Below are 25052 nucleotides of genomic sequence, written 5' to 3'. Positions count from 1 at the left end.
AAGGGGACTTCCATCTAGGTTAGGAGAGCTGCAAATTCAGACAAGTCCAGAAAACAAAATGGACACATGGGTCTAGAGCCAAAAGTCGTCCCCAGGCCCTTTGACCTAGTAACTCCCCTTCTAGGAATCTATCCTAATAAAATCTTCCTACAGACAGGGAAAAGCATATCCACATAAACCATAATAGTAACAAAAAAAGGGAAAAAATGCTAGCCCAGAAATGATGTTAGTTATATAAATTTTGTAATGGCCACAGTATGGAAAAATTATGCAATCATTAAAGTTATATTTACAAAGAATTTTTTAATAACAAATACAAAACACAGAATTGTATTAATTTTGATTGCAACTATGTGAAGAAAAACATGCATAAAAATAAAAGACTGAAGGAAATGCACCCAAATGCTAACAGCATTTGCATTAACTGGTGAGATTTTGTTTGCCTGTTGCCTTTTCTCTATTTACCAAACATTGTACACCTTCATTATATTACTTTTTCATAAAAAATCTTTTGTACCAAAACCAACAAACATCATTTCCAGACCATTTCTAGTGAGACTCCTTAAACAGAATTGGTGATCAAAGTGGAGTTTGTCTTACTGTAATGGTAAAACCTATTTTATATGTGCCTTCTCCATGGTGCCCACTATCTTATACTACTTCCAGACTACAAAGCATCCCCCATGGGGTATGCCCCTACACCTCACACAGCATCCTTTCCCGCACATTCTCTATTACTCATTTGTTCATTCATTCATTCATTCATTAAAGAAAAAAAACACCTGTATTAATTGCCCACTTTGTGCCAGGCGCTAAAGATTCAAAGGATGAGCAAGGTAATACTATTTCTTTTTTTAAAAAAGATTTAACAGTGCAGTGAAGGAGATACACACGTTAGCAACAATTTACAAAACCTTGTGATGTTAGACCTCCAAGATATAAACAAAGTATTGGGAGAGCAGAAAGGAGAAAACATCTAAGTCTGCCTGGAGACAGAGGAGGGGAGCATCCAGAGAGAACAGCTTGTGCAAAGGAAAAGAGATGGCAGAGAGGTTGTCATATTCTTGAAGCTGTATAAAGGGATTGGAAGGAGATAAATCTGGATGGGCAGGGATGAGATCATGGATGGCCCTATAAGCCAGCTTAAAGAGTCGGACTTTTTCCTGAAGGCAATAGGGCTTTAGGCAGGGAGTGAAAGAGTCAGGGCTGCACCTTGGAAAAATCACAGAAAGCCATGAAAAAGCCTGTTTTGGGTAGAGAGCTGGAAGTAGGTAGATGAACCAAGGGGCAAGGGATATTGACACAAGTCAGTGTCACTAGGGCTGGAGTAGGGGACGAATCTCATGGATGGAACTGACAGGGCTTAGGGAACATCTTTAATTGCAATGGAAAGAAAACAATTTAGGATAGCTCCCAAGTTTATGGCTTGGGTAAATATGGCTGGTTCCTGATAGAGAAGATAATTCAGGAGACGGGGAACTAAACCTTTTGCCAAGAAAGGAAGTAGTTACATACAACTTTACTGAATGTCTCTTTCCCATGGAATCTACAATAACATTCTATATATGATATGGGGAGTGGGGAGCTTAAATTTCAAAGATCAGGCAATGCAGCTTTGGCAGAGAAAAGTTAAGTAAGGGTTTATCATGCGATAATCTAAATAGATGAGCTATCTTCTGTCCAAAAAACAAACAAACAAGCAAATAAACCATACCTTGAATTTGGGCTCCAAAACTCTTTTGCCCACTTTCCTTAATAGCTAGGATCACAGATGTCAGAAATAGGTGCAGTAAGAAAAAAGATGAGGAGTTTTCCTATGGCTTTTGAACTAAGCCAAGAGGAAAACACCTAGCATAGATATTAAAACTTCAACTGCAAAGCTCCATCCCCTGGACCCAAAGTGAACACCTAACCCCAACCACCAAACTGCAACTTGCAAAGTGACCATTTTAACCAAAGGCACATGCATTTCACCACAATTCCAGACTAAGCCTCTAGCAATCCCCCATTCAAAATAGCAGATCCAGAGCCTATTAGTCTAGGGTCTTATCCTGAGACACACAGCCTAGCTCTGGCTTAATTTCTCTAACATTACTCCCCTCTCCCCTTTCCCCAATCCAGACGTCTTTTTTACCTGTTTCGGAGTTTCAGTTATTTCTTCTTATCGAAGCTTGCCAGATCTGATCATCCAAAGAGCAGAGCTGGGTTTTTCACCCAAAAATAAGATGAAAATCAGTCCCTTCTCTCCCCCAAATATAAGGTAAGAACAAACAGTAAAATCCCCAATCAACAACAGCCCCAAAAGGAGAGAGAGAGAAAAGCCTTTGAGAGATGAGTCAGCCTAGATGCTTACAATTCCGAAGGAAATCAAAGGCCTTATGATAAACCGTTTGTCATTGCCTCCCTGCTCCAGCACACAGGACTAAACTTAAGAGCAGTTATATGCTGCAGTTCTACCAGAAAAATTGGCATTGCCTTACTTGCTTTCAACCTTCTCAAGGTGCCAGTAGCATACAATCCAGAAGCAGATTTAGGAAGACCAATGTCTCTAGACAAGAAGCAGATGGGTGGAGTGGGGAGGGGGAATGAGTAGGCAGGCTTTCGCACTATGAAAGACGCACATAACAGGATCTTGAGATTTGAATACTCATCCTCAGGCCTGACATTTCAAGCTGAACACAAAAGGAGGCTCCCTACAGGAAAGAGGTGCCAAGAGACCTCTCTTGCTCCAAAGTGTTTTCCCCTTACCCCTTCAGTATACCATGGCACTAGCCTGAAGAGACCATGAGATTCAAAAGGAAGATGAAAGCAAACCATCTCAGTTTCAGTCTAGAATTCAAAACATTTGCAGAAACACTATCTTTAGACAAATACCTTTACTGGTGTTAGAGCCAAATGTAACTGAGCTCAAAGCCAACCTCTAGATTTCTTAGCTGTGTGATCTTAAGAAAGTCAGTTGAATTCTCTGAGTCTCAGTGGCCTTCTCTATAAAATGGTGAAATGACACAGTATCCATTTCAGTGGTTGTCTGAGAGTTGAATGAATAACATTATGTGTGATATTTAACATTTGTTTTTAATAAACATGTTAATATTGAAGGTTCTTTGCAGAGGGCCGGAGTTTACAAAAAAAATCATGTTTCAAAAGTAATTACTTAAAATTAGAATTTGTATCAATCCATTGAACAATCTACTCTGTTCAATCACTAAATTTGAATTATGTAAAGAGATCTTAGGAGATTTTGAGGAATATATCTTTCTTCTTCATTCTCCAATTTCAGCAGAGTCAAGTATTTAAAAAAATCATCTTATAAAATTTAGAAAAACTAATTCCGTAGGTTAATATTTCAAATGTTATTATTCAGATTAATAAAGTGCCTGTATCTCTCAAAATTTGTTTCTCTTTCAAGCCATCCAATTCTACATTGTCACTAGCTATATATATATATATATATATATATATATATATATATATATATATATATATGTATAGTTTTATTTGGATAAGTAAAGGGGCTAGAATATGAGCAGATACCAAGAGAGAGAATTGGAACAAAGAACAGACAGGCACAAATCAAGTTTCCATCAATACAAAAAAGGGGAAACACACTTGAATGGCATCAAGCCTGTTTCTCACGTCCTCCCAAAATGCATGGCACAAGATGGAGAAACAAATTAACGTCAGAAAGGTTACCCACTTCAACATTGTGAGGACTGAAATGGTTTCAACTAGGCATAAATCTACAGCCTTCATGATTTGGAGGACTAATTTACTCCATTGCCCCCATCAAATAGTTAAAAATGGTGCAGTGCTTACTAGTAAACACCTGTGGAAAAAAAAAAAAAAAGCACGGACTGCACTGATGCCATGGTTTAAATCCTTATAAATTAGGTACTTTATGGCATCACTAGAATTTTGTTCCAAGCCTCTGAGGGTGCCTCAAAGTTTAGGAAATTGATAGTGAATGGGGCTGGGTGCCCAGAAGGTACTGCATCTACATTATTCAAATGACTACAGGCAGCAGCAATGGATAAAGACATCCCCATTAATATATCACAACATGGGAAAGAGATATGGGTCTCCATATGAAAACATTTGGGCACCAATTTGGTCTGCTGACACATTAGCTTATTCATCCCAGAGCATTAATGAGTTAGCCTTAAAGTTGTTATCCCATAACCTCCATTTCAGCAAAGGCTGCTGATGTAATGAACAATATGGCTCATTTTATACAATGTGGTGATGATGCTCCAAGATAATTAAATCTGGGGACAGTGTTCATCAATACATTGAGTCAGCCCATCATGTTATAGCAGAAAGTCATAAACTAGAGGTAATATTACTGTTAAAATATATGGAGAAAAGCCCTGGCTTCAAAAAATAAGAAAGTTTCAGGAACATTATAATATTAGAATGTTTCAGAAATAGGACCTTAGCCATCACCTGGTCCCAAACCTCCATTATACAGGTCAGAAAACTGAGGCTCACAGAGAGACAGGGGTTTTCCCAAGACCACACAGCAATTTGACAGCAGAGCTTGGACAAGAACCCAGTTCTCTTCAGTCTCAGGGCTCTTGCCATTGACGCACCAATATTTGCTTTCACTAGCTGCAAGATTCTGCATTGCTAAGTAAAGAAATCAAAAGAATACACATAATCAAAGCCTGATTCCATAAGCCAGGGTAGGTCATATCAGACGGCAGGCAGCCACCACATATTACAGCATCTTTGTAAAATAAGTACAGTCATCATTCCGTGGAATACTGTTTTTAAATTTTATTGACTAAAGAAACAACTCAGGCTCAGGATGGTGAAAGGCAATTTTTATGCTATAAACATCCCAAAGGATAGTGTAAAGAAGGCAATGTGACATCAAGTACACCGAGATACAGATATTCTCACTATTATCTGCAATATGTATCAGGGTGCATAATAGTATTGGCATCAGAAGCTGTGTCATGCATATCATTTTTTCCCCTTTTGGTTGCTGCTTCTATTAAATTGTTGTGGAAGAAGTTAAAAATAAGATGTTCTATCAATAGGAGGTAAAAGTTTTTAATGCCTAATTTGTCTTCTGCTTTTCATTTTCTTAAAAGCTTTCCATATGCCCATTATCTCCAGACCCCAGCACACAATAGGTGTTCAATAAGTGTTTGTCGAGTGAATCATAGGATTATAAGCTCTTGAGAGTCTTGCAATTAAAACAGCTATTCGTGATTCATGAATAAATGAATCATGCCACTTTATTCTTACAATAACCCCTGGGAAAGAGGTAGGTTGGATATTTCCGCCCCATTTTACAATAGCAACAAACTAAGGCTTTGGAGAGGCTGTGACTTACCTAAAATTGCACAAAAATGCCATGGAGGAATATGATCTGGGAACCAGCTGTCCCTTCCTATCCCCAGCTCAAGCCTTGCCCTTTCCACCAAACCATAGCAGTTCTTGGTATTCATCACCAACATCTGCTGCCTGGAACTGGGAAAGTCTAAACCAAGACTACCTTCTTTCCTAAGGATGTGGTTGGATTTTTGAGGTATTATTTTTATACATTGCTCTGTGCCATTCCATGGGAAACGAAGATAGAAAGAAAGATAGATACATGGAGACACACACACCCATATATATACACACACATATATATGGGTGTGTGTGTGTTTATATATATGTGTGTGTGTATATATATATATTTACAGGAAGAGTATTTTTTTTTGGAAAAAAAGACTATTATGAAAGGTAGAGGAGAGGAGTTGACAGAGGAGAAAGACACCAAAAGCCCAGTGTAGGCATCTCACCATATTTCTTACCCCAGCCCACCCCCAACCTGACAGCATGGTATCCTGGCAAGGTCCTGAGATATAGACTGAAACTTAGCTTCAAATCCCAGCCTCACTCCATGTAAGTTTGCACACTCACTAACTATGTGACAGAGAGCAAATTATCTTGCTTTTCTGAGCCTCAGATCCATGACCTTACAAAATAAGAATCATGGTACCTATTAAGTGTGGCTGTGAAGATAAAATAAAAGATAGGGTAGAATGAAAGTGTTCTCCAAAGGGTACATTACTATGCCAAGCAAGCAAGCAAGCAAGGTGAGAAACTGCCCTCCAAAATACCTGGAAGCCAAACTTGAGAGGAAGACTTAGCAGAAGTACTACTATCTGGAATGAGGCAGATAGTGTTCCCTGTTGAAGAATGCCTCTGTATCATCCTTTGAAGATGAAAATGGGTACTCACCCATTGTCAGCAGGAAGCACACTTCTAGACGGGATAAGATGAACTGTATCTTCACTGGGTCTTTCATGATCAGAGATGCAAGACAGCTAACTGTGTGATATGTGGGGATTAGTCTAGTCTACGAAATGTAGATAAAAGCTAACTGGCCTACAAAAGGGATTTAGTCCTGAACTTTGGCTTCCTTGGCACAGTATGGAAGCCACCCATGCTAGAGATGGTGGAGGGAAGGGGAGAGCTATCTGCAGTAGAAAGCCCCTGTTCCTGCCCTGGGATCTCGCAGCCTAGTCAAAGGTCACATAAATGTCAAGTGTCTGAAGAATATCAAGAAAGGCCCATGGGTTTAACATCATCTTTCTTGCACTAATTTAAATATGTTTCCTTTCCTTTGTTCTTTTAAGGAATGTTAAGAATTGACCATTTCCCCAGGCCCATCAGCACTGGACAGATCCCTAGTCAGCTATAAGTTTTTAGTTTGCACTCTGTAAATTCTGATTCATTGTTCTCATCTCCCTTGCCTCTCAAAGCTTCCCTCTTTGAGACCTGCTCCCTTTCAGACACACACACGCACACACACACACATATTCCCACTCACAGACATCCACGTACACACACACCCTTACACTCTCTTACATAAGCGTTTTCCCTCTCTCTCTCTCACACACACACATACACACACACTCTCACATACACAAAATTCCCTTCTCCGATGTACTCACTACAAGAGAGGGAAAAAGGGAAATGAGACTTAATTAAAAGAAGGGTCATCAATATTTGCCTCTCCAGACCACATCTGTGGCTTCTACAGAGTGGGCATAAGAAATAAAGGACTGATGGGGACACTCCTGGAAACCATCTGAACAGAGACCATATCAAAGAAATCTTCAGAATAAGGAAGTTCTCAGAATTCGTGCTGAGAGCTTCTTCTCCTCCATCTTTCTTCCCCCACTCCCACCCCCTCTATTCTCCTTTGATCGTATCTTCCCCAACAAGCATCCAATTTTCTGTCAGTTTTCTTTTTCAAAATCCTGTCTGAGTGGCTGTCATAGGGAACTGGGGCTGTGGGAGATGTTTTTCCCTGTAGTTTTCATGGCAGGAATGGTATTTTAAAACTACATTCAAATAAGCATATTTTTAAAAATATCAATATCTATCTGTCTGTCTATCCATCCATCCATCCATCTATCCATCCCCATTCAAAATTGGACCACTCTCATGTCTATGACGCAATCAGAAAAATCCCTAGACCAGGAGTCAGGAGGCCTCCTCAGTTACTAAGCATCTGGGTGGCCTTGGGCAAGTCAGAGAGCGTCTCCAAGCCGGAAACGTAACTGGCATAATTTATTATCATTCTCTTTATCTAAGGGCACTGTAGAGACACAACTCTCACATCTGCAAAGTCCTTGATTCTTCCACTGGACTTAGCTAACTCCGGGACACAGGGCCACAGGGCTGCTATTCGCAGTTGAAGAGAGAGCCCACCCCGCCCCCCAGCCCCTCCAAGGGGCCAGAGTGCAGGGGACTGAGCCTGTCTCCACCCCACGACCCTCCGCCCGAGCACCCATCCCGCTGAGTGCCCTCGGCTCTGAGCTAGGGACAGAGGTGAGGGTAGGGGGCTGCGGACTGTGCGCCCTCTGCCTCTCGGGGTTGCCCTGGTTCTCTGGCTGCCACTGCGCAGCAGAGCATGGCCTTTAGGCTGGATTGGGGTACGCTGCGCGGGTCCTGCCCCTGGGTAGCTCCAGGCAGCGCAGAACCTGTAAAGTTAAACAAAGCCCCGCGGCGCGCGGAAACCACTCTCTTCTTCCTGCTCCTCTGAGAATTAGAAAAAATAAATCTTTTCTGCGCTCTTACGTTTGAGACATTGAACGCAAAAGCCTGGGCAACTTGTTCCACACTCTCAGGTCTCCTCTCCCACCCTCACGTCGGGCCTTCCACGTGGAAGTGCCCTCACCTCCCTCTCTCACCCCGCAGTGGGCTGCGCTCAGGCCACTGGTGCCCTACCCCTGCACTACCTCTTGGCGAGCCTCTTGGTCCGGCCAGGGAAAGGCTGCGTGACCTGCTCGACAGTCCGGCGGGCGGCAGCGGGTAGTGCTGAGAGGAGCTGCAGACACTGCCAGCGCTTGGCTCTGCCGCTCAGATTCCCCCACTCTCTGGAAAGCTTGCCGCGGTGGGGAGGGGGCTGATTCATAGCAATTTTCTACCCAGCAGCCAGCTCAGTGCCTTACGCATACCTGTTTGCTGAATTCTCTGGGCCACTCCCACTGGTTCTCACTGTACCCCACAATCTTCTCTCCCCTATTCAAAACAGAGCTCTCCTTCAAGATTCACCCCAAGGGTCCCTTCCCTCTGAGTGCTCTGAATCTCTCCTCCCCTGGCCATGCCACACAACCTCACAGTACAAGTGAAGGAAGAGCAGAAATGGAGGTTCAGATGGTTAAAAAACTTACCCAAGGACACAGCTAATTAGTGGCAGAGCCAAGATGAAGGTCCAGAACTCCTGGATCCCAGCTCAGCACACAATTTGCCACAGCACTTGGCTTCCCTTCTGCCTTGACTGGTGTGGCATTTGAGGGCAGGGGGCATTCTTTGTTGGCCCTTTACACACAAGGACTGCACAAGGAATAGTCCGTTCCCCTCCTTGCCTCACTCTTTCTGCTTCTTGTTTCCCCTTCCTGTCTAGGGCCTCTGGTCTTCTTGCCTAGGGCCTCTGGTCTTCCAAACTCAGAGATAAAAAGGTCATTTTTTTCAAAGTTCAATGATCAGCAAGAGTAAAACAGAAGCTGACTTCACAAGGTCCTCCATCGACCTGGCTGGCAATGGTCTCCCACCCCCACCCCCCACTACTGTAGTCTTAATTTCTCATGTACTGTCTTCTTTGCATATCTAGGCACTTAGAGAAGTCAGAAGGCCATCCACACCAGCCCAAACCATCTTACCTTTTAATACTTCTTCCAAAAATACTCTCTTCTAAACTGCAGCCCACCAATCATATATACAAATCACCATTCAACCAAGCAAATATATATAATTTACAAGAGCTAACTATTCTTATCTGATGCAACAAGGGCAATATGGGGTTATAATCCCAAGATCTTAAGTGGGAGAATTTCAAATACACAATTACACCTCCCCCCAATTGAATTCTCTCCTGTCTTGGGCCAAGTAAATGCACAAGGGACAGTGTTGTCAACAAAGAGGGACAGAAATGGAGAAGAAAGAGAAGAGTCAAGAATATAAGAGACTATGGGTGAGCCCAGCAAGAGGGAAAAATGGGGAAGCAGAGCCTGGGCAAAGGAGAGAAGGAAGAAAAAGGAAGGGAAAGGATAGAGTACAGCTGCTGGCTCCAAGTATAGCTGCTGTGGAAGCCCAGACAGACGTGGACTTATTCTCCAAAGGCTCAGAGATATGGCTCTTAGGTGCCTGGATTGGAAATGAGATCCAGAAGCCCAGTGTCAAGTTTCACTTATCCTCTAGTAAAGAGAGAGAGTGTCTGGCTCTAAGCAGCACTGGTGGCGCTCTTTTCAATTTAAGTGCCACCTTACCATCATTGCTACCATCATGAGGCCCTCGCCCTCCCCCCCTCCGCCCAGAATTAAATAAATCTTACCCAACACAGGAGGACAATTTGAACACTCAGGACAATTTGCCCTTCCATTGAAGGAGAGGAGAGGACAGGATCTCTCCCTCTCCTCCTGCTGTAAGTGGACTGGGTGCTGCCCCTTTATACATTCTAGAGCACCAGATAAGTAGAGGCGGAGAAAGGGAGGGAGCAGCAGTTTGAGGCTTGTCCAGTTTGTCCCTGGCATCCCCTCTTTCTCTCTCTCTCTCTCTCTCTCTCTCCCTCTGCAGCCCCTCCCTCTGGCCCTGGAAGCTCTGCTCCCCTTCCTCACTGCAGCATCCTGCAACCAGCACCCTGCAACCAGCACCCTCCACTGTGATAAAACACAAAACATTGGAGTACATCTTTCTGGTGACACTTGCTTTTTAATGTGAGATTTTAGACCTATATGCCAGGAAAAAACTTGAGTTGAGGTGGGAGAGGGTGTCGAGGGAGAGGAAAAGAAACCCCACCCAGGTAGCTAGCAACATGGGCTGGTACTGGTGGCAGCTGGGAGACATGATTCGAACCTGAGTACATAGGGATCCAATTTAAACAGAGGACTGGCATACTAGAAAAGGCTTGGATTATAGCGATTGCCTGGTAACATACATACACAAAGACCGCATGATATAGAGATAAGGTAGATAATTAATATCACTCAGCCTCAGTTTTCTCAACTGCAAAATAGGGAAATTAGTGCTCCAATAATACCTTGGAGAAGAATGTGTGAAATGACATAGGTAAAGTACCTAGCACTTACCTTGCCACTGAAGCCCAGAGAGAGGAAAATAACTTGCCCAAAGTCACATAGTAAGTAGCAGAGTCAGGATTGGAACCCAAGTCTCCCAAACATTCCCCTCCCCAGGAGGGTGCCAATGCTATCCTTGGGGACTTGGTTGTGGAACCAGGGAGGCAGGTTAGGAGCTGACTTTATGCGTATGAATATAGACATTCTATCAGTCCCAGCCTCAAGGGCTCAGGCTCCTGCCTCATTCCCCTTCTCATCATTACTCAGGTAATCTCCTCATGCCATCTTGGACTGATTCATTGCCACTTTAGCGCCATCTCTGCTACCTAACTGAGGTGGTGACTCACACTCTAGCTGGCCAGGGCCTCTGCCCTCCAGGAAAGAGGCTTTCTTCTTAATTGCCTGCAGAAGCCTCAGCCGCAGTGAAGCAATGCTCTTCCAGACAGACTTAGAGGTGGAGGGCTTTGAGGAGGAATGGAATAACTATTTGTCCAGTGGAATAACTCTTGATCCAAAGCCACTGCCCTCCATCCCTGCAGTGCCTAGGGTCCTCTCTTTAGGTTCCTTATGATAACTCCTCATGTACCCTCGAGTCTCAATGTTTCCTAGGGATTTCACCCAGGACATCTCTTGCCGCCTGTATAGCGCTTGCACTGTGTCTGGCACAGTGCTAGATGCTGGTGGGACATAAGTTAACAGGAGACATTCCTGGCACCCAAGGAGTGCTCACAAGAAGATTAAAAATATTAACGTGGCATCTTGGTAAGAAGGAAAAGAATACAAGCGGAGGTGAGTTAGGAAGTCCTTGTAAGGAGGGGAGGTGATGGGCAGAAGAGCCTCATCACAACCCCAAGGATTGGAGTTGTGACCTGGATTCTCTTGTGGCCAGCGAATGGCATCACCAAATCATTGGTGCAGGCATTTCCCTTAAACACAGCATATTGCAAGTTAACTGAACTCCTGCCCGTCCTCTGTGTTTCTGGCCTGGCTTGGGGGCATCAGCTGGTGGCCATGTCCCCCCTCCCAGACTCTAATCCCCTTTCTTTTAAACTCCCATATCTTTATATTTTTGAAGAGGGTGGGGCAAAGAGGGAGGGAATGGACATCCTCTGTATGTTAACTGGAAGAAGTACTTCACATATGTTACTTCCTCTAAGCCTCACAACTACCCTGTCACCTAAGCCAGCGACTTGCCACATTAGTCAGCTAAGAAGTGGCAGAGCTGGGATTCGAACCTATAAAGAACTCTGAAGCCCGGGTATTTTTGCATGACACTTTACACAATGCGCCACGGGGTAGTCGGAGGGGGAGGCCCATCTCCCTTTCCCTTGCTGTCCATCTCCACAGAAAAGAAGCAAGTGGCGGACAGGAGCCAGAAAGTCATCTGGCCGCGGATCATTCCGGAGTGACCCCTGCCGCCACCACTCGCGTAGTCCGCTTATGGCGGGAGGGCACCTCAGATTCTCACAGGGGCTGTGCCGCCAGAACCAGAAGTGCAAAGCACCTTTAGCGACTCTATCGCCCCCTGCCGCCTGTGGCGCCCAGTCCGAAGCTGCTATTTTCAGGAGGGCTAGTGGGCTAAGAAAAGAGCTCACCGACTGACTGACTGCCCAACAGCTGTTGCGAGCCAGTGCTAGGCTGCAGACAGCCTTGCCAAATGTGGTGACATAAGCGGGAGGGGGGAACATTTAGAGAGCCCTACTATGTGTCCAGCGCGGGGTCGGGGATTTCTAATAGCCATTGCCCTTTACGTAGACAATGTGATGCTTTGAGAAAGAGTGAGCTCTCCATTAAGAAACGTCTTCAAGCTAGATTAGAACAGGCTTCGCAAAAAGCTTGTCTGCCAGTCTTAACTCCTTACTTCTTGAAACCAATAAAGCCCTCAACCCTTAACAGTGGCCAGTTCTCTCCAGTGGGGCTCGGGGGGTGGGGGCGGGTGTGGGCGGGGGAGAGAAGCACATGTCCTGGCTGAGGGTGGGGGTGCGCAGGGGGACAGAGGTCAAGGCAGTGAAAGGGCCAGGGGGAGGGTGCGGGGAGGAGGAGCCTCCGGCGGGGTCGACAGTGCGCTGAGTCAGGGTCCCCGCGGAGCCCTCGCAACCGCTCGCTGATTCCCCAGACCTTCTTGTTTTCCTGGGTTCCGCCTGGATTTTCCTTGGACCCCACTCACTTACTCCCTTTGCTTGGGAATGGGGAACATGGGGGCAACACCCCAGGTCAAAAGGAAAAGAGCATCTGTGCCCGCCCCGCCTCGTGCTCTCATCCCCCCCTCCTTTTTTCCCCTCCTCTCCTCCTCGCCCCCTTCTCTTCCGCCCAAAGGGAAGGCGGGGGCGGGCTGTGTGTGTATGTATGTATGCATGTAAGCGTGTGTGCGCGCGCGCGGGTGCGGTCGATCTGTGTGTGCGTTCGGTGTGTGGCCGGGTGTGGGGGGCGTGTGCGCGGAGCACGTTTTAGCTGGAGTGCTTGGTGTGGTGTGTATTTGGTTTGCGCTTTGACATGCGGCATGTGTTTGTGTGTGCACGCTTATAGGTTGTATGTTTCTGCCCGATTATAGTGGGATTACGTGGGTGCGGTTTGAAGGTGGGTGTGTGCTGTTCCTGCCGGGGTTTGTGGTCGTGCTGTGGTGAGTGTATATGTGTGTGCAGTGTGTGGATGTGTGTGTGCCCGTTGAAGCTTGTGTGCATATGTGTGGAGTGTGTTTGTGCTTAGATGCAGTGTGTCAATGTGGGTTTACAGGTGGTGTCTGTTGAACTGTATAGTGTGTGAATGTGTTAGTGTGCAAGATTTCTCTATAAGTCAATCTACTTGAGAGGTGTGTTCAAAGGTTTATGCATGTGAGGGTGCCGTGTGTGTCTTTTGGTGTGATGTTCTCATGTGTGTGGTGTGGACGCATGTGGTCAGCTTACGTGCTTGGATGAAGGGGTTGTGTGTGTCTCGAAGGGGGATTGCCGCGTAAGTGCATGGGTGCGGTGTGTGGGAGTACAGGGTTGTCTAAAAGAACCCAAGTGACCGTGTGTGTGGTTGGGGGCGGGGACGAGTGGGACGTTGGGCTGGGACTGAGAGGAGAAAGGAGGTAGGGGCCGCGACCCGGGCAGGGGTTCCCGCTGGTCTGATCTTCACCGTGGGGGTTCGCCTGCCCGCCCACCTCTGTGTCGGCAAGGCCCGCTGGGGCAGGGTGTGAATTTACCTGGCTGCTTAGAGGAAAGAAGAGGAAGGCGCCGCACGTGATTGGCCAGGTAGGGCGCCTAGGGCGCGATACAGGGGCCGGTGGGAGTAAGCTGGAAAGATTCTTGGTCTCTGACCTGACACCCCTCCCCCGCCCAGGAGATCCCAGCTGGTGCCTAGCTGAGCCCAACTATTTGCTCAGGGCCTGGCTGTTTCACACCTTTTTGGCTTTGTGTGGGCAGATCCAGTTGCCTGGAAGCCCTTTCCCCTTGGGCCTTGTGACAAACACCTACTTTTTTTTTTTTTAAACCTAACTCCAGAATCACAAAACTTTCTCTGCTCTTCTATACTTTTCCCTCTCAACTGAGGGCTCGCTTCTTTGAGCCACCACAATTACACCCTTCATACTTCTCATGACATGATCATACATAACTGCAATCATTTCTTTCCCTTTTTAAACTCTGAACTGCTGTAGAGAATACCTGGTGTGTAGCAAGGATAGTTGTAATAATAATAATAATGTTGCCATTTGTTAAGTACCTACTGTGTACTGGGCATTGTGCTAAGTGCTCTGACATGCATTATCTCCTTGGGTCCTTACAATGATCCTGTAAGGTAGATAGAGCTATAATTATTGCTATTTTTACACTTCACACATCAGGCTCAGAGTAGTTAAGTAATTTCCCCAAGATCACACAGACCCTAGGAGGCTGAGCTGGTATTTGAACTCAGGTCTACCATATTTCCTAAACCTGTATTACATACCAGGCGGCTTTACTAAGAGTCCCCTGATTCCTGCTAGACATTGAAGTTTCTATCAAACATTATCATTTCTCTACAAATCTTTCTTTTGAGTTTACTGACAGCACCAAGAGTACTCATCATAATTACTTTCTTTGTCTCCCAGACAGCGAATACTTTCTCCACCTAATTACCTGCTTTGTTGATACTTCAAAATCTGTAATTACTCTAGGCACAAGTGCACCTCACTAGCTCCAGTTCTGGGAGCTCTCCGTAGGCTGGTGCTGAAAGAAAGAGTTGAAAATGAGCATTTTCTAGCCACAGGGTCAGGGGATTTGGGTATGGAGGGAAATGGAGGTGAAGAATCAGGGTGGAGTAACAGAATGATTTCACAGCTCCCCCAGACCCATTTTTACAACATCACTACCAGAAATTGGTATATGGCGAATTTCAAATAGAGCAAGCATCTCCATACCAAACTGCATATAGAAAAACAAGCAGAGGCTCTCCCTCAGAAAAGATTACTGAATGGACCCCATTTTATATTATGCATGAGTCGGGGGGCACTGCACTTGCCTAATGGGGCTCATGCTGCTCTAATGCCTTCCAAGCAGCCTTGTCTGAGAAACCCAAATTAAAGCAATACATCGCATTTTGGGGAACACATTTATGGGGGGGCATGATGTCATCCCAGTCACAGCTAAAGGGCCTCTGGAAGCTTTAGCTCCCAGCTTAGCCTCCAGGGAACCAGCCTAGACTGCTGCAAAGAGGTCAGGGGGTGGATAGAGAGGGACAATTCAACAGTGGTGAGTCACTTCGCCACTTTTCAGGGGGGAAAGTGAGAAGCACGATTTAAATTGCCACTGTTATTATTGTGCCCTTTCATCTGGCACAAATGAGCCTGGTGCGTGGATGAAAAGCAGTTGGAACATCCATAAAGCTTCCCCCCAGCTGGGCCTGGGTCAGCACCTCATCCTGGGTGGGCACAAAAAGCATTGCCCAAAGTATTATGTAGCCAGAAAGTACCCTTTTGGGGGGAAAAGGGAGCCTAAATATGTCAGTCTTACTCAGGCAGGGCATAGACCACCTGAAGCTCCTTGGTTTCATTAAACTTAAATCCATACAAGGTGTTCAGGCAAACTTTGGTATCTCCCAGCATCTGGTCTCAGATGCTCAGCTTTCCTGCTGCTGTGGGGCCAATCTGACACCTCCTCACTCTCCTCTGAATATACCGGCTTCACTTCCACCTCCTCACAGCTGTTCATGTGAGGCCTCTCTTCCTCAGAGGTTCTGCCCCTGCTTCTCAACACCAGCACACACACATACGCACACATGCATAAACACATGGCTAGACTACCCATCTAAATCCTGTTGTGTAAGTTCCACTTTGGTTCATAAAGACCATCTGGTTCACTCCAGCTCAGTGTTCCTGCCTGTGAAATGGAGGACAAACTTCAACTCTGAAGAAGCCAAAAGCTCCAGGCTATGGCTCCAATGATGCAGTCCTGGGCCAGGGGCTATTAGCATAATGGAAAGCTATCCTTCTCTAATGCCCCCACCCATATAAATGGGGCAATAAGAGGGGCTATCAGAATCCCTATCAACATGCCACCACCATGGGATGGACACACAGACACGCAGGCACACACACACACACACACACACTTTCCTTGGAGCTTAAAATCGCTGTCATAAGTCTCTCTCTCTCTCTCTTTGGAGTTCAGGAAATGTGTTCCCATAACATGAAGATTATATGGGGAATTGTAAAGGTGGAAAATGCTTTAATAACTCCCATTACTGTCCAATATAAACAGAGATTTGTTTGATTTCACCCTAAATATAAGAATCTGGAGGAGCAGGGCACCAAAATGTGGATTTTTGTGAGGAGAGAGATCATGGTTTCCCTATGAAAGTAAAGCCCTTGAAAATCAGAGCTTTTGTTTTTTCCATGTGGGGAGGGCAGAGAAAGACCACAGGCTTCGGAATGAGACAGCTTTGTGTCGGTATCCCAGCTCGAGCACTTACTTGCTGTGTGATCTTGGGAAGGTTACTTCACCTCTCTGAGCCTCAGCTTCCTCAACTGTAAAATGGAGATGTTAACACCTGCCTAGAATTGCTCAGATGACTAAAGGAGGTAAACCATAGAAACCACCAGCCAAGTGGTTAACAGATACAGTAAATGTTTAAGAAAAGGTTAGTTAATTCCCTTCTGCACTTTTTTTCATTCTCATGTAGCCCAGAGTGTCTCAACCATGGTGTTCAGGGAGTGGAGCCAACTGACTAAACTGCCAATTTTCCTCATTACTGGCTTGTCTGACACTCTTGAAATAGTCCCTCTTCTTTTAGGATGATGTTTGATCAGCCTAATGCAGCCCCGGAAGAACTGGACCTTAAGTCCAATTCTCACTCTGCAGTTTCTCCTCGCAGTGTTAATGAGACCAAGGTTTCAGATGTAATACTCCACACAGGAAAGTTTCAAACTTTCTGCTCACTGTCCAGACTTCCCTCCACCCCAAATGCTGACCCAGCCCCAACCCAGTCTCCTAAATATGTGCCATTGTGCCCCAGAAAATAAAAGCATGACTATTTCCTGGCTAAGATTGCCCTATGACTCCTGTTTTGCTTTGCCCTCACTTTCACTCTAGAAATAATAGTGCCTAAGGCCATCCAGTTTCTAGCAGCCACCTACGTTGAGGGGTAGATGGGATGATAGAGAAAGATATGATGGTTCTCTGAGATATGCTATGTAGCACTTAAAATACATCTCTGATTAGCTTTTATTCATATGTTCCCAGTTAAAGGAAAATAAATTCTACTCTTTGCCAAAACTAGTGAAGTGGAAGAAGACCGCAATCTGAATCCCTTCCTCCCTGGTGCTTTTGCCTCCCTCTAGAGACAAAAGCAAGTCACTGCAAGCTAAAGCTTCATTTAAGCAGGGAGTGGTCGTGGAAGATCAAGAAATTGGGGGCGGGGAAGGGGTGGTGGTGGTGGATATAATCTCAGGGAGGGATAAACAGACTACAGAGTAGAGAGGTATTGAGATTCATGGCAGGAAAAGCTCTGAGAGGTCCCCCCTAGATGTTCCCAGACTCTGGAAGGTGACTTCAACTCCTCCCTCTCCTTCATCCCTTCTATTTATCCTGCATGCTACCCTCACTGACCCCAGATTCCTCCTTGCAAGTGAGTCCCTCTGAGGATTTAAGAATTTCGAAAAACTTCGCCAGCTCCTACCCCTGTATGCTTCTGCGGAAATCCTGGAGCCTTAGCTTTGAAAAGGGAAATGGGAGGGGTAGCAATTAGGTGTCAACCACATCACACAGAGAATAGTTAGAGCAGGGGTTCCAGATATGCCCGTGCCACTTAGTAAGTTTCCTTAATAAGCAGGGACCTACCAGCTGCTGAGTATTGGGTACCCATCCCGAGGAAGCCGCGTGGTTTCTCAAGAAGTGTATCTGAGACGTGACAGTAGCTGCCAAGGCTCATCAAACATGCCATCTACCTACTTCTGCTGATACATGTGAGAACAAATGATACTGCCAGAAGGAAACAGAAATCATTTCTTAGTGACTCAGAGCCCCATCTATGAGGACACAGGTGGTGCGTTTGTATTGCATCTTTCAGTTGAAATTCCTTTTCACAGAAAGAAATTTATGGATAATCAAATAAGTCAAAGACCAGTGTCTGGGTCCTGGGCAAAGTATCACCAACATCATGTTGACCACCTAGTAAATGTCTGCCATATGTCAGCATAGGAGTTTTGCAAATGTTTCTCTCTTTTAATTTCACTCAAGCTTGGAAGTCAGATCAAAAAGGATTGTAATCCTTGCTCAGCCACTGTGTGACAGTGGGCAAGTTACTAAACTTCTCTGAGATTTTGTCCTTAAAATAGAGACAATGATACTAACCTCAGAGAGTTGTTACGGTTAGAGATAGTTTATGTAGTATGACTGGTATTTACAAATAGTAAACATTTGGGGAAAAAACTTCTGCTGATAACTGAGCCATAGAAAGCATTTAATATAGTGACATCTACAACAGCAGTAATAAGAACTATTATTATTATTATTTACAACCCCAAAATATAGACATTATTATGTCATTTTAAGAGAGGTTAAGTAACTCTCTCACAGCAACCTTATAAGAGCTGGCCTGGGATTCAAACCAGTTGTTCCTCTTCCCACCCAGAGTTAGTGGAAATTTCATGATCATTACGAAGATCATGTTTGGCTTGCCGGATCTAGTCATTATATTTAAACTAAAATTAGAAGAAAAAATTCTTTAAACTATGTATAGTGGGATTCTAGATCACTGTATAGATTATTTGCATGTCACAGGTCCTAAATTTACCTTTGTATGCCTTTTTAAATTGTAACAGTAATTGAAGAACAAACTTCATAGACTTTAGAAAACATAGAGAAAAATAACTATTATCCCACCACCTTAATAGATTCTCTAACTTTATCTTATTGTCAATTTCTTTCTAGTCTTTCAAAAATGCATATTTGACAGTTACAATCATACCATTTTCTATGTTGTTACATATTCTTCACAAAAACAATTTTTATGATTCTGTGCAATCTAACAAGGGGATATATCACAGAACTTATTTAACCATTCCACTATTGTTGGACATTTAGGTTGTTGTAGTAGGTAGGTGTGAAAAAAAGGAATGCTGTTACTTTCACCATTGCCATAATCACCCTCAGGGACCTGGTGCCTTGCTCTATCAGTGCTCAATGCTTTCCATCATTTGATATTTAAGCTTGATAAATGTCAGCTCTACTGCTGGAGGCTGAGATACATTTGCAAGAGTATTATTTTCTGCCGGTTTTCATCACACAGATTCTGTATTTCATCCTCACGATGGGTAAAGTGTGGGCTAAGCTCTAGAGCATCACATTTTTTTTCCTTGGGAGAAATGTATTTTGAGGTACAAACAAGTAATAAAGAAAATTGGGGAAGTCCTGCCATTGGTGAATGGGGGTGCTTATCTGACGACCTGACTTGGAGAATGGGGTGTCTCATTGGTCTCATTGGCAGTCATGCCCCAGCTCTGGAAACTGATCCTGCTGCAGCACAACCAGGCCTGGCCTCAGCAAATCGATTTGGTCCCATCTCCAAGAAAAGATCAAATTTGTATGTAAAGTGGGCCCCAGGGTCCCTTCAGCTTTAGAGCTTTGGCTGCTTTACAGAAGTCCAATTGTTTGAGGCCAAATCCAATGCCAACAGTGAACTGGGGAGAGCATTTCAAGTGGGTCAATTGTGCTGTCTCTTTCCCTGGGAAAGAAGGCCTTTCTGGGCCCTCATTCCTCCCAGACCTCAGTGATGCCTCTCCCAAGTGCCTTCCTATGGTTGCCCATTGCCCGTTGTCACCCTGAAAAATCTCTGTGATGCAAACCACCATGGCACATGTATACCTATGTAACAAACTTGCACATTCTGCACATGTATCCCAGAACTTAAATTTTTTTTTAAAAAAAGTTGAACAAAAAAAAAAGTAGCAAACATCAACAAAAGAGTGATGATATTCTAATGAAGACAAAATAAACCTGCCCCTCAAAAAAAAAAAATTGCTGTGACATACCAGCTATGTCTTGGGCAAGTGGAATGGGGGTGAAGGAACATTTAGATACTGCCCCAATTCTGTCCAGTCAGCTGACAGCTTCCTCCCCCAACCCCATCTCTGACTCCTGAAGACTTCTGAAGGACATTTGAAGGGAGGCACCAAGGCAATTACAGCCCTGCAGAATATCAATAGTTGCCCACAAAGTTACCCTTCACATTGTACAGCATTTCTCAGGGGGAGTGCAACGAAGTGAGCCCTTGCCCAGTCAAAAAACTACCCAAAGATTATTTATTTCAAAGTGGTACCCTGTGACTTAAGTGAAATTATACATGTAAGGAACTGAGCCTAAGGGCCCAGCATTTGGGAAGTGCTTCACATATATCAGCTGCTGTTGTTTGAGTAATAGAGCTGATGTAGGCAGTGGTGTGCTGCAGGGGTATGTTGGGGAACAGGTCCCACCAGACTAGAAATGCAGCAGCGAATATAAAGTCTTACACTTGAGTTCAAACACCAAATACAGAATGGAGACTCCAAAAAGAACTTTGGTTTACTTAAGGAAAAAGAGTAGCTTTCGTTGAAAGTAATTCAATGTAAATAAAGTCTTTGTGTGAACTGTGTGGCTGTGCATGGGATTTGTGAGTGGTGCATACACGGGTGATGTGAGTATATTGTGTTGTGTGTGGAAAGTATGTGGTGCATGTGAAGCATGTGTGTGTGTGTTCACGGCTTTGCACATGGGCATGCATAGGTGTGGTAATGTGTATGTTATGGGCGTGTTTATGACTACGTATGTGTGTACCTTGGGTGTGGCGTAGCCTTCTAAAAGAGGGAAAGTCAGCTTTCCAGGACTATATTTATAGGGGCACAGCTGGAAAGCCTCTTTTGGCCCGGTCATTGGACATTTATAACTTGGAGCATGTTAAAAGAAAAGCAGCTAGACATGGGTAGGGGCCTTGAAGCTATGTCACATGTTAAACAGATGAAGAAACTGGGGAAGTTTGGCCTAGGTAAGAAGAGGGTGAATAGGGGATGGGACAATGGGGAGAGCTGGCACTGTTTCCTAGGAAGGAGGACCATGGAAGTCAATGCCAGGGCCAGAAGGTGGAAGCTCCCAGGGCATAGATTTGGTTCAGTTTAAAGAAAAGCCTTCTAATTCTAATAGACATTGCTGTTTTTAGATGGGAGTGGGCTTCCTGGTGTAATATGGACTCCCTCCTATGTTGTTATTCATAAAGGAGCCTTCATGTCCTTGATCTCATTGGAGTCACATGACAACCTTCTAGTCCAAGCAACCGTGAAATGTTTCCCCCACCCCCTTTTTCAGGGTATACTGTTAGAGCAGTAAGGCCTTAAAACACATCTTATAAAACTCCCTTATATTTTTGATTCACCAGGATCATATAAAACTTAAAAATATGCAAAAGAAAAAATTAAACTCTGTGTGTATGCAGATCTTTTTCCTTCTCAGTGATCTTGTTGCTGGCCTGAGGCTGTACTTGAACTGGCTAAGCATGCTATAGTCTTTCAGCAGGAGGTCAAACTCCTAGCATGGTTCCCAGCAGGGTGTTGGGGCTGGCAAGAACTAAAAACAGGTCTCTGCTGAATTAAGTTGTTGAGGCCCCTCCTCTCCCTGCTTCCCCTCCCCCGCCTGTGAGGGGACAGAGGAAAGAGGAGACAACCCCAGGTTTGGTCTATGGCTGGTGCCCAATGACGCACTCTCACCAATATAGATTTTGGAGGTGGAGACTATGGAAAAACAGGTGGCTGTGGGGGCAGGTGGCAGCCTGAAGGGGGTGGGGCTTATCAAGGGGGAGTGAAGGACAGTGTGGGTGGGGGTCCTGGGGTATGTCAAAAAGAAAATATCAGTCTCCTGACACTTTAAGGACAAAAATATAATCAGCTGTCAAAATGTACTTTGTAGAAGCAGTTCCAGAAAAGGGGTGAAATGTGACCCACATATGCTGGTGCTGTGATCTTTGCACACTTGTGTCCTCAATTCCACAGAAATAGGGAAACCAAGCATTGATCTCAAGTACCCAAGGAAAGAACCCGACTAAAGACCCCAGGGGTCCACTACTGGGCAGTCTGGGGCAGTGGGCAGCTGGCAGAGCCTAAGCTGACCCAGGTATGCTGCCAACCTGTTGGGTAACCTTGGGTAGGCTTTTCCCATCTTCAGTGTCATCATCTCTTAATTGAAGGGTTAAATTCGACGACTCTAGGGGGTCCATTGCTGATATTCTGTGTTTGAGATTGAGACAAGGGGACAAACTTCAAGGCAAAATGAACCCCCGCCTCCTTCAGGGTCCCTGGGGCCTGGCTTGCTCTGTCAGGGACATTCATCCTTGGGCCTTGAGGGTCCTTGAGTTGCGGGACGCCGCTCTTGTGCGTCTGGCCCCGAGGCTCTGGCTGTCCCTGCGGGCGGCTGAGCCAGCGACTCCGCCCACGCGCTCGTCCCGCGTACCGCCGAGCCATTAGCGCGATTGCTCGCGGTTCCCGGCAAAGCTGGTGATTTATGCGGGGCCTCGACGGGGCAGTCCCTTGAGCCAGGAACAATTAGCTAAAAGCCAGCAGGAAGGGAGGCAAGGGGGCGACCAGCCAAGCCCTAGGGCGCCCAGCCGGGGCTGCAGCCGCCGGCCGCCCCCGGCCGAGCACCCCAGCCCCCCGACTCGGTGGGCCCCACTCACCACGGCGGGGGCGGGGCTCAAAGGCCGAGGCGAAAAGGCAGTCCAGTATCCACGCCATGACCCGCGCTGAGTGCCCAGCAGCTCGCAGTTAACCTTTGCGTCGTCCTCCGCACCAGCCGCCCTAAGTAGCCCCCGGTGACCACGCCCTGAGCCGCACCCTGCACCCAGCTAAGAGTGTCTCGGTCACCGGACACCTCGAGCATGTCACGAAGGGGGCAGGGCCTCAGGGAACCCCCCCCGCCAGAAAAGAGGCCGCTGGTCCCGCAGCCCCTTGCCCCACGCGAAGGGAGGCAGAGACACACAGCTCCTGTCCTGGGAAGCTGACTCTGAGGGCGAGACCCTGCCCCTACCCCAGGGAGCCCAGAGTCTGAGGGGAGACGCCATCTCAGCCCTGGTGAGCCCCAAATCTGAGAGGGAGGGAAGGTCCTTGTCCCCCAGCCCCACCCCAGGAGCCCTTGATTGGGCACATAAAAGCAGGCCTGTCCCCAAAGGCTGGAATTTGAAGGCGAAGTAGTGCACCTGTCCCAGGGAGCCTCAGATCTGAGAGCGAGACAGTATCCCAGGCTCTAGAAAACTCCACGATTTAGCGGAGCGTTATCTCAGCCCTCAAGAGGCCTAGTCTAAGCGGGAAGCAGTGAGTTCCCCAGGATCCCTGAATCTAAAGGGGAGATGCTGTCTCAGCCCTTGGGGACCCTCCCACCCCCACCCTTAACCCCTCTCTTAGGGCAGGCATCACCTCAGCCCCGAGTAGCTCCAAGTCTGATTTAAATCACTGGTCCGTTCTAGAGGACCAATAATGTGAGCAAGAAAAATGATTTTGCCGCCTCCCCCAAGAAGTCCCATATCTGAGAGTAATCTTACTTCCCTTCTCCTGGGAATTCTGCAGCGAAGAGGGAGATGCTCTCCTGCCTGGGAACCTTTCTATTGAGGGGGTTGATCATCAACTGAGATAAAAGAACCCAGTGTCAAGTATGTATAAATGTGGGGTGACCCCCGGTTGCTGCCGACTTACAGATTCCACTGCCAATGCTTTTGCTCAGGGCACTGATATGAGAGGGGGACCAACATTTATTTTTAGAAAGAATTTGATATTTGATATTTCAATGGAAGATGGTACTGTGTTGGATTTTCTTATACTTCTTTTATGGCTTTGTATTTTTACGTTTTAAATACATATGGGAGCACGTGCCATAATGGGTTCAGTGTTTGGGGCCTCCGGCGGTGGTAAAAACAGCCCTGCTCCCCAAATCCTGGGGTAGAAGCAGCCACCAGAGATGGACCACATTAGGCAGGAAGGGCTTCTAAACGAAATTTCCTTTTTACTTCAAGCCCAGGGGCCCAAATTAATTTCTCTCCCAATTCGCCATTGGTAGCTCCACAGACATGACTCTGTGCCTTGTTTTTCTCCACTGGGAAAATGGGGCTCCGTTGATCAAAATGCTAGTGAGGAGGTAGAAAGAAATATGGAAAATCTCCTTCCAACAGCTCGATTGCAGGCCAGAGGAGTGGAAGCCTCAATCACGGGGTCCATTGGGGAGAGCAGTTATTATATTTGCTTTGCTAACCACTGATATTAGCATTAATGCGGCAAAAGGGGTGCATAAAATGGAAAAATTGCCTGTACTTTGCTGTACAATTCTTAGCAAAGCAGAGCTATCTTCAGCGTTTAAAGGCCCTCCACTCATTTTCCTTCCTTTCTGGGAAACATGGTACCTCTCTGCCTTTGTACCAATTTCTAAATCATTTCAATTTTCTCTGTTTTCTAAAAGCAATCACAGACAACAAACACTCACCAGACCTGCTCTTTTACCAATTTCTGCTTTACAAATACTTAGTCATCCAAGCCAAACAAGCCTGACATCTAGAAATGTCCAGTTTCAGGCCCTGGATATTGAAATCTCAGCCTCACCTCTTCCCATGAGCTTATCCAGCACCAGCTTTTGAAATGGCCTCAATGGGTTCCTTTTTTTTCCAACTGAATGAGCTTTTTTTGGGCTCCCTCATGGCACAAAATCTGCCTGCCTGGTCCAATCCCAGAGTCCTCGGAAACTGAAATTGCTCTGCTTCCAGGGCAGCTCTACATGAGGTACAAACCCATGACAGCCGTCCTTCTTTGTTGCCTTTTTCTCAAGAGGTGTAACGTAGTAAAGGAACAAAGCTGCAGAAACTCACAAACCTAGACTGGAAGCTCAATTCTGCTATGTTCTAGCCATGTAATCTTGGGAGGGTTATTTAATCTCTCTGAAGCTTAGTTTCCTCACCTGTAAAATGGGGATATTAATAGCTATGAAAAAGCTCCAGGTGGACCAAAGCATC

At 45.7% G+C, this 25052-nt stretch overlaps 1 protein-coding gene across 4 annotated transcripts in view; it reads right to left on the bottom strand.

Moving 5' to 3' along the window:
• The window catches only part of ARHGAP36 (Rho GTPase activating protein 36), a 31309-nt gene extending 8370 nt beyond the window's left edge, over positions 1-22939 (bottom strand). Inside the window, exon 1 of one of the 4 annotated variants that reach the window (XM_003262325.2) lies at positions 22737-22939. Coding sequence is in view for 2 of the 4 variants with exons in the window: in XM_003262326.3 (XP_003262374.2) it covers positions 22737-22794 (58 nt within the window). In the remaining 2 variants the exon portion in view is untranslated. Of the gene's footprint in view, positions 1-2353; positions 2516-22736 lie in introns of those variants that run through there. The other 3 variants (XM_003262326.3, XM_003262328.2, XM_003262327.2) reach the window with 3 other exon arrangements.
• Positions 22940-25052: the final 2113 nt, after the last annotated feature.

The sequence above is a fragment of the Nomascus leucogenys genome, chromosome X, assembly GCF_006542625.1.
Source record: "Nomascus leucogenys isolate Asia chromosome X, Asia_NLE_v1, whole genome shotgun sequence".
In the NCBI taxonomy this organism is placed as follows: Eukaryota; Metazoa; Chordata; class Mammalia; order Primates; family Hylobatidae; genus Nomascus; species Nomascus leucogenys.
The sequence above is the reverse complement of the archived record's forward strand: the minus strand, read 5'-3'. Positions and strand labels throughout refer to the sequence as shown.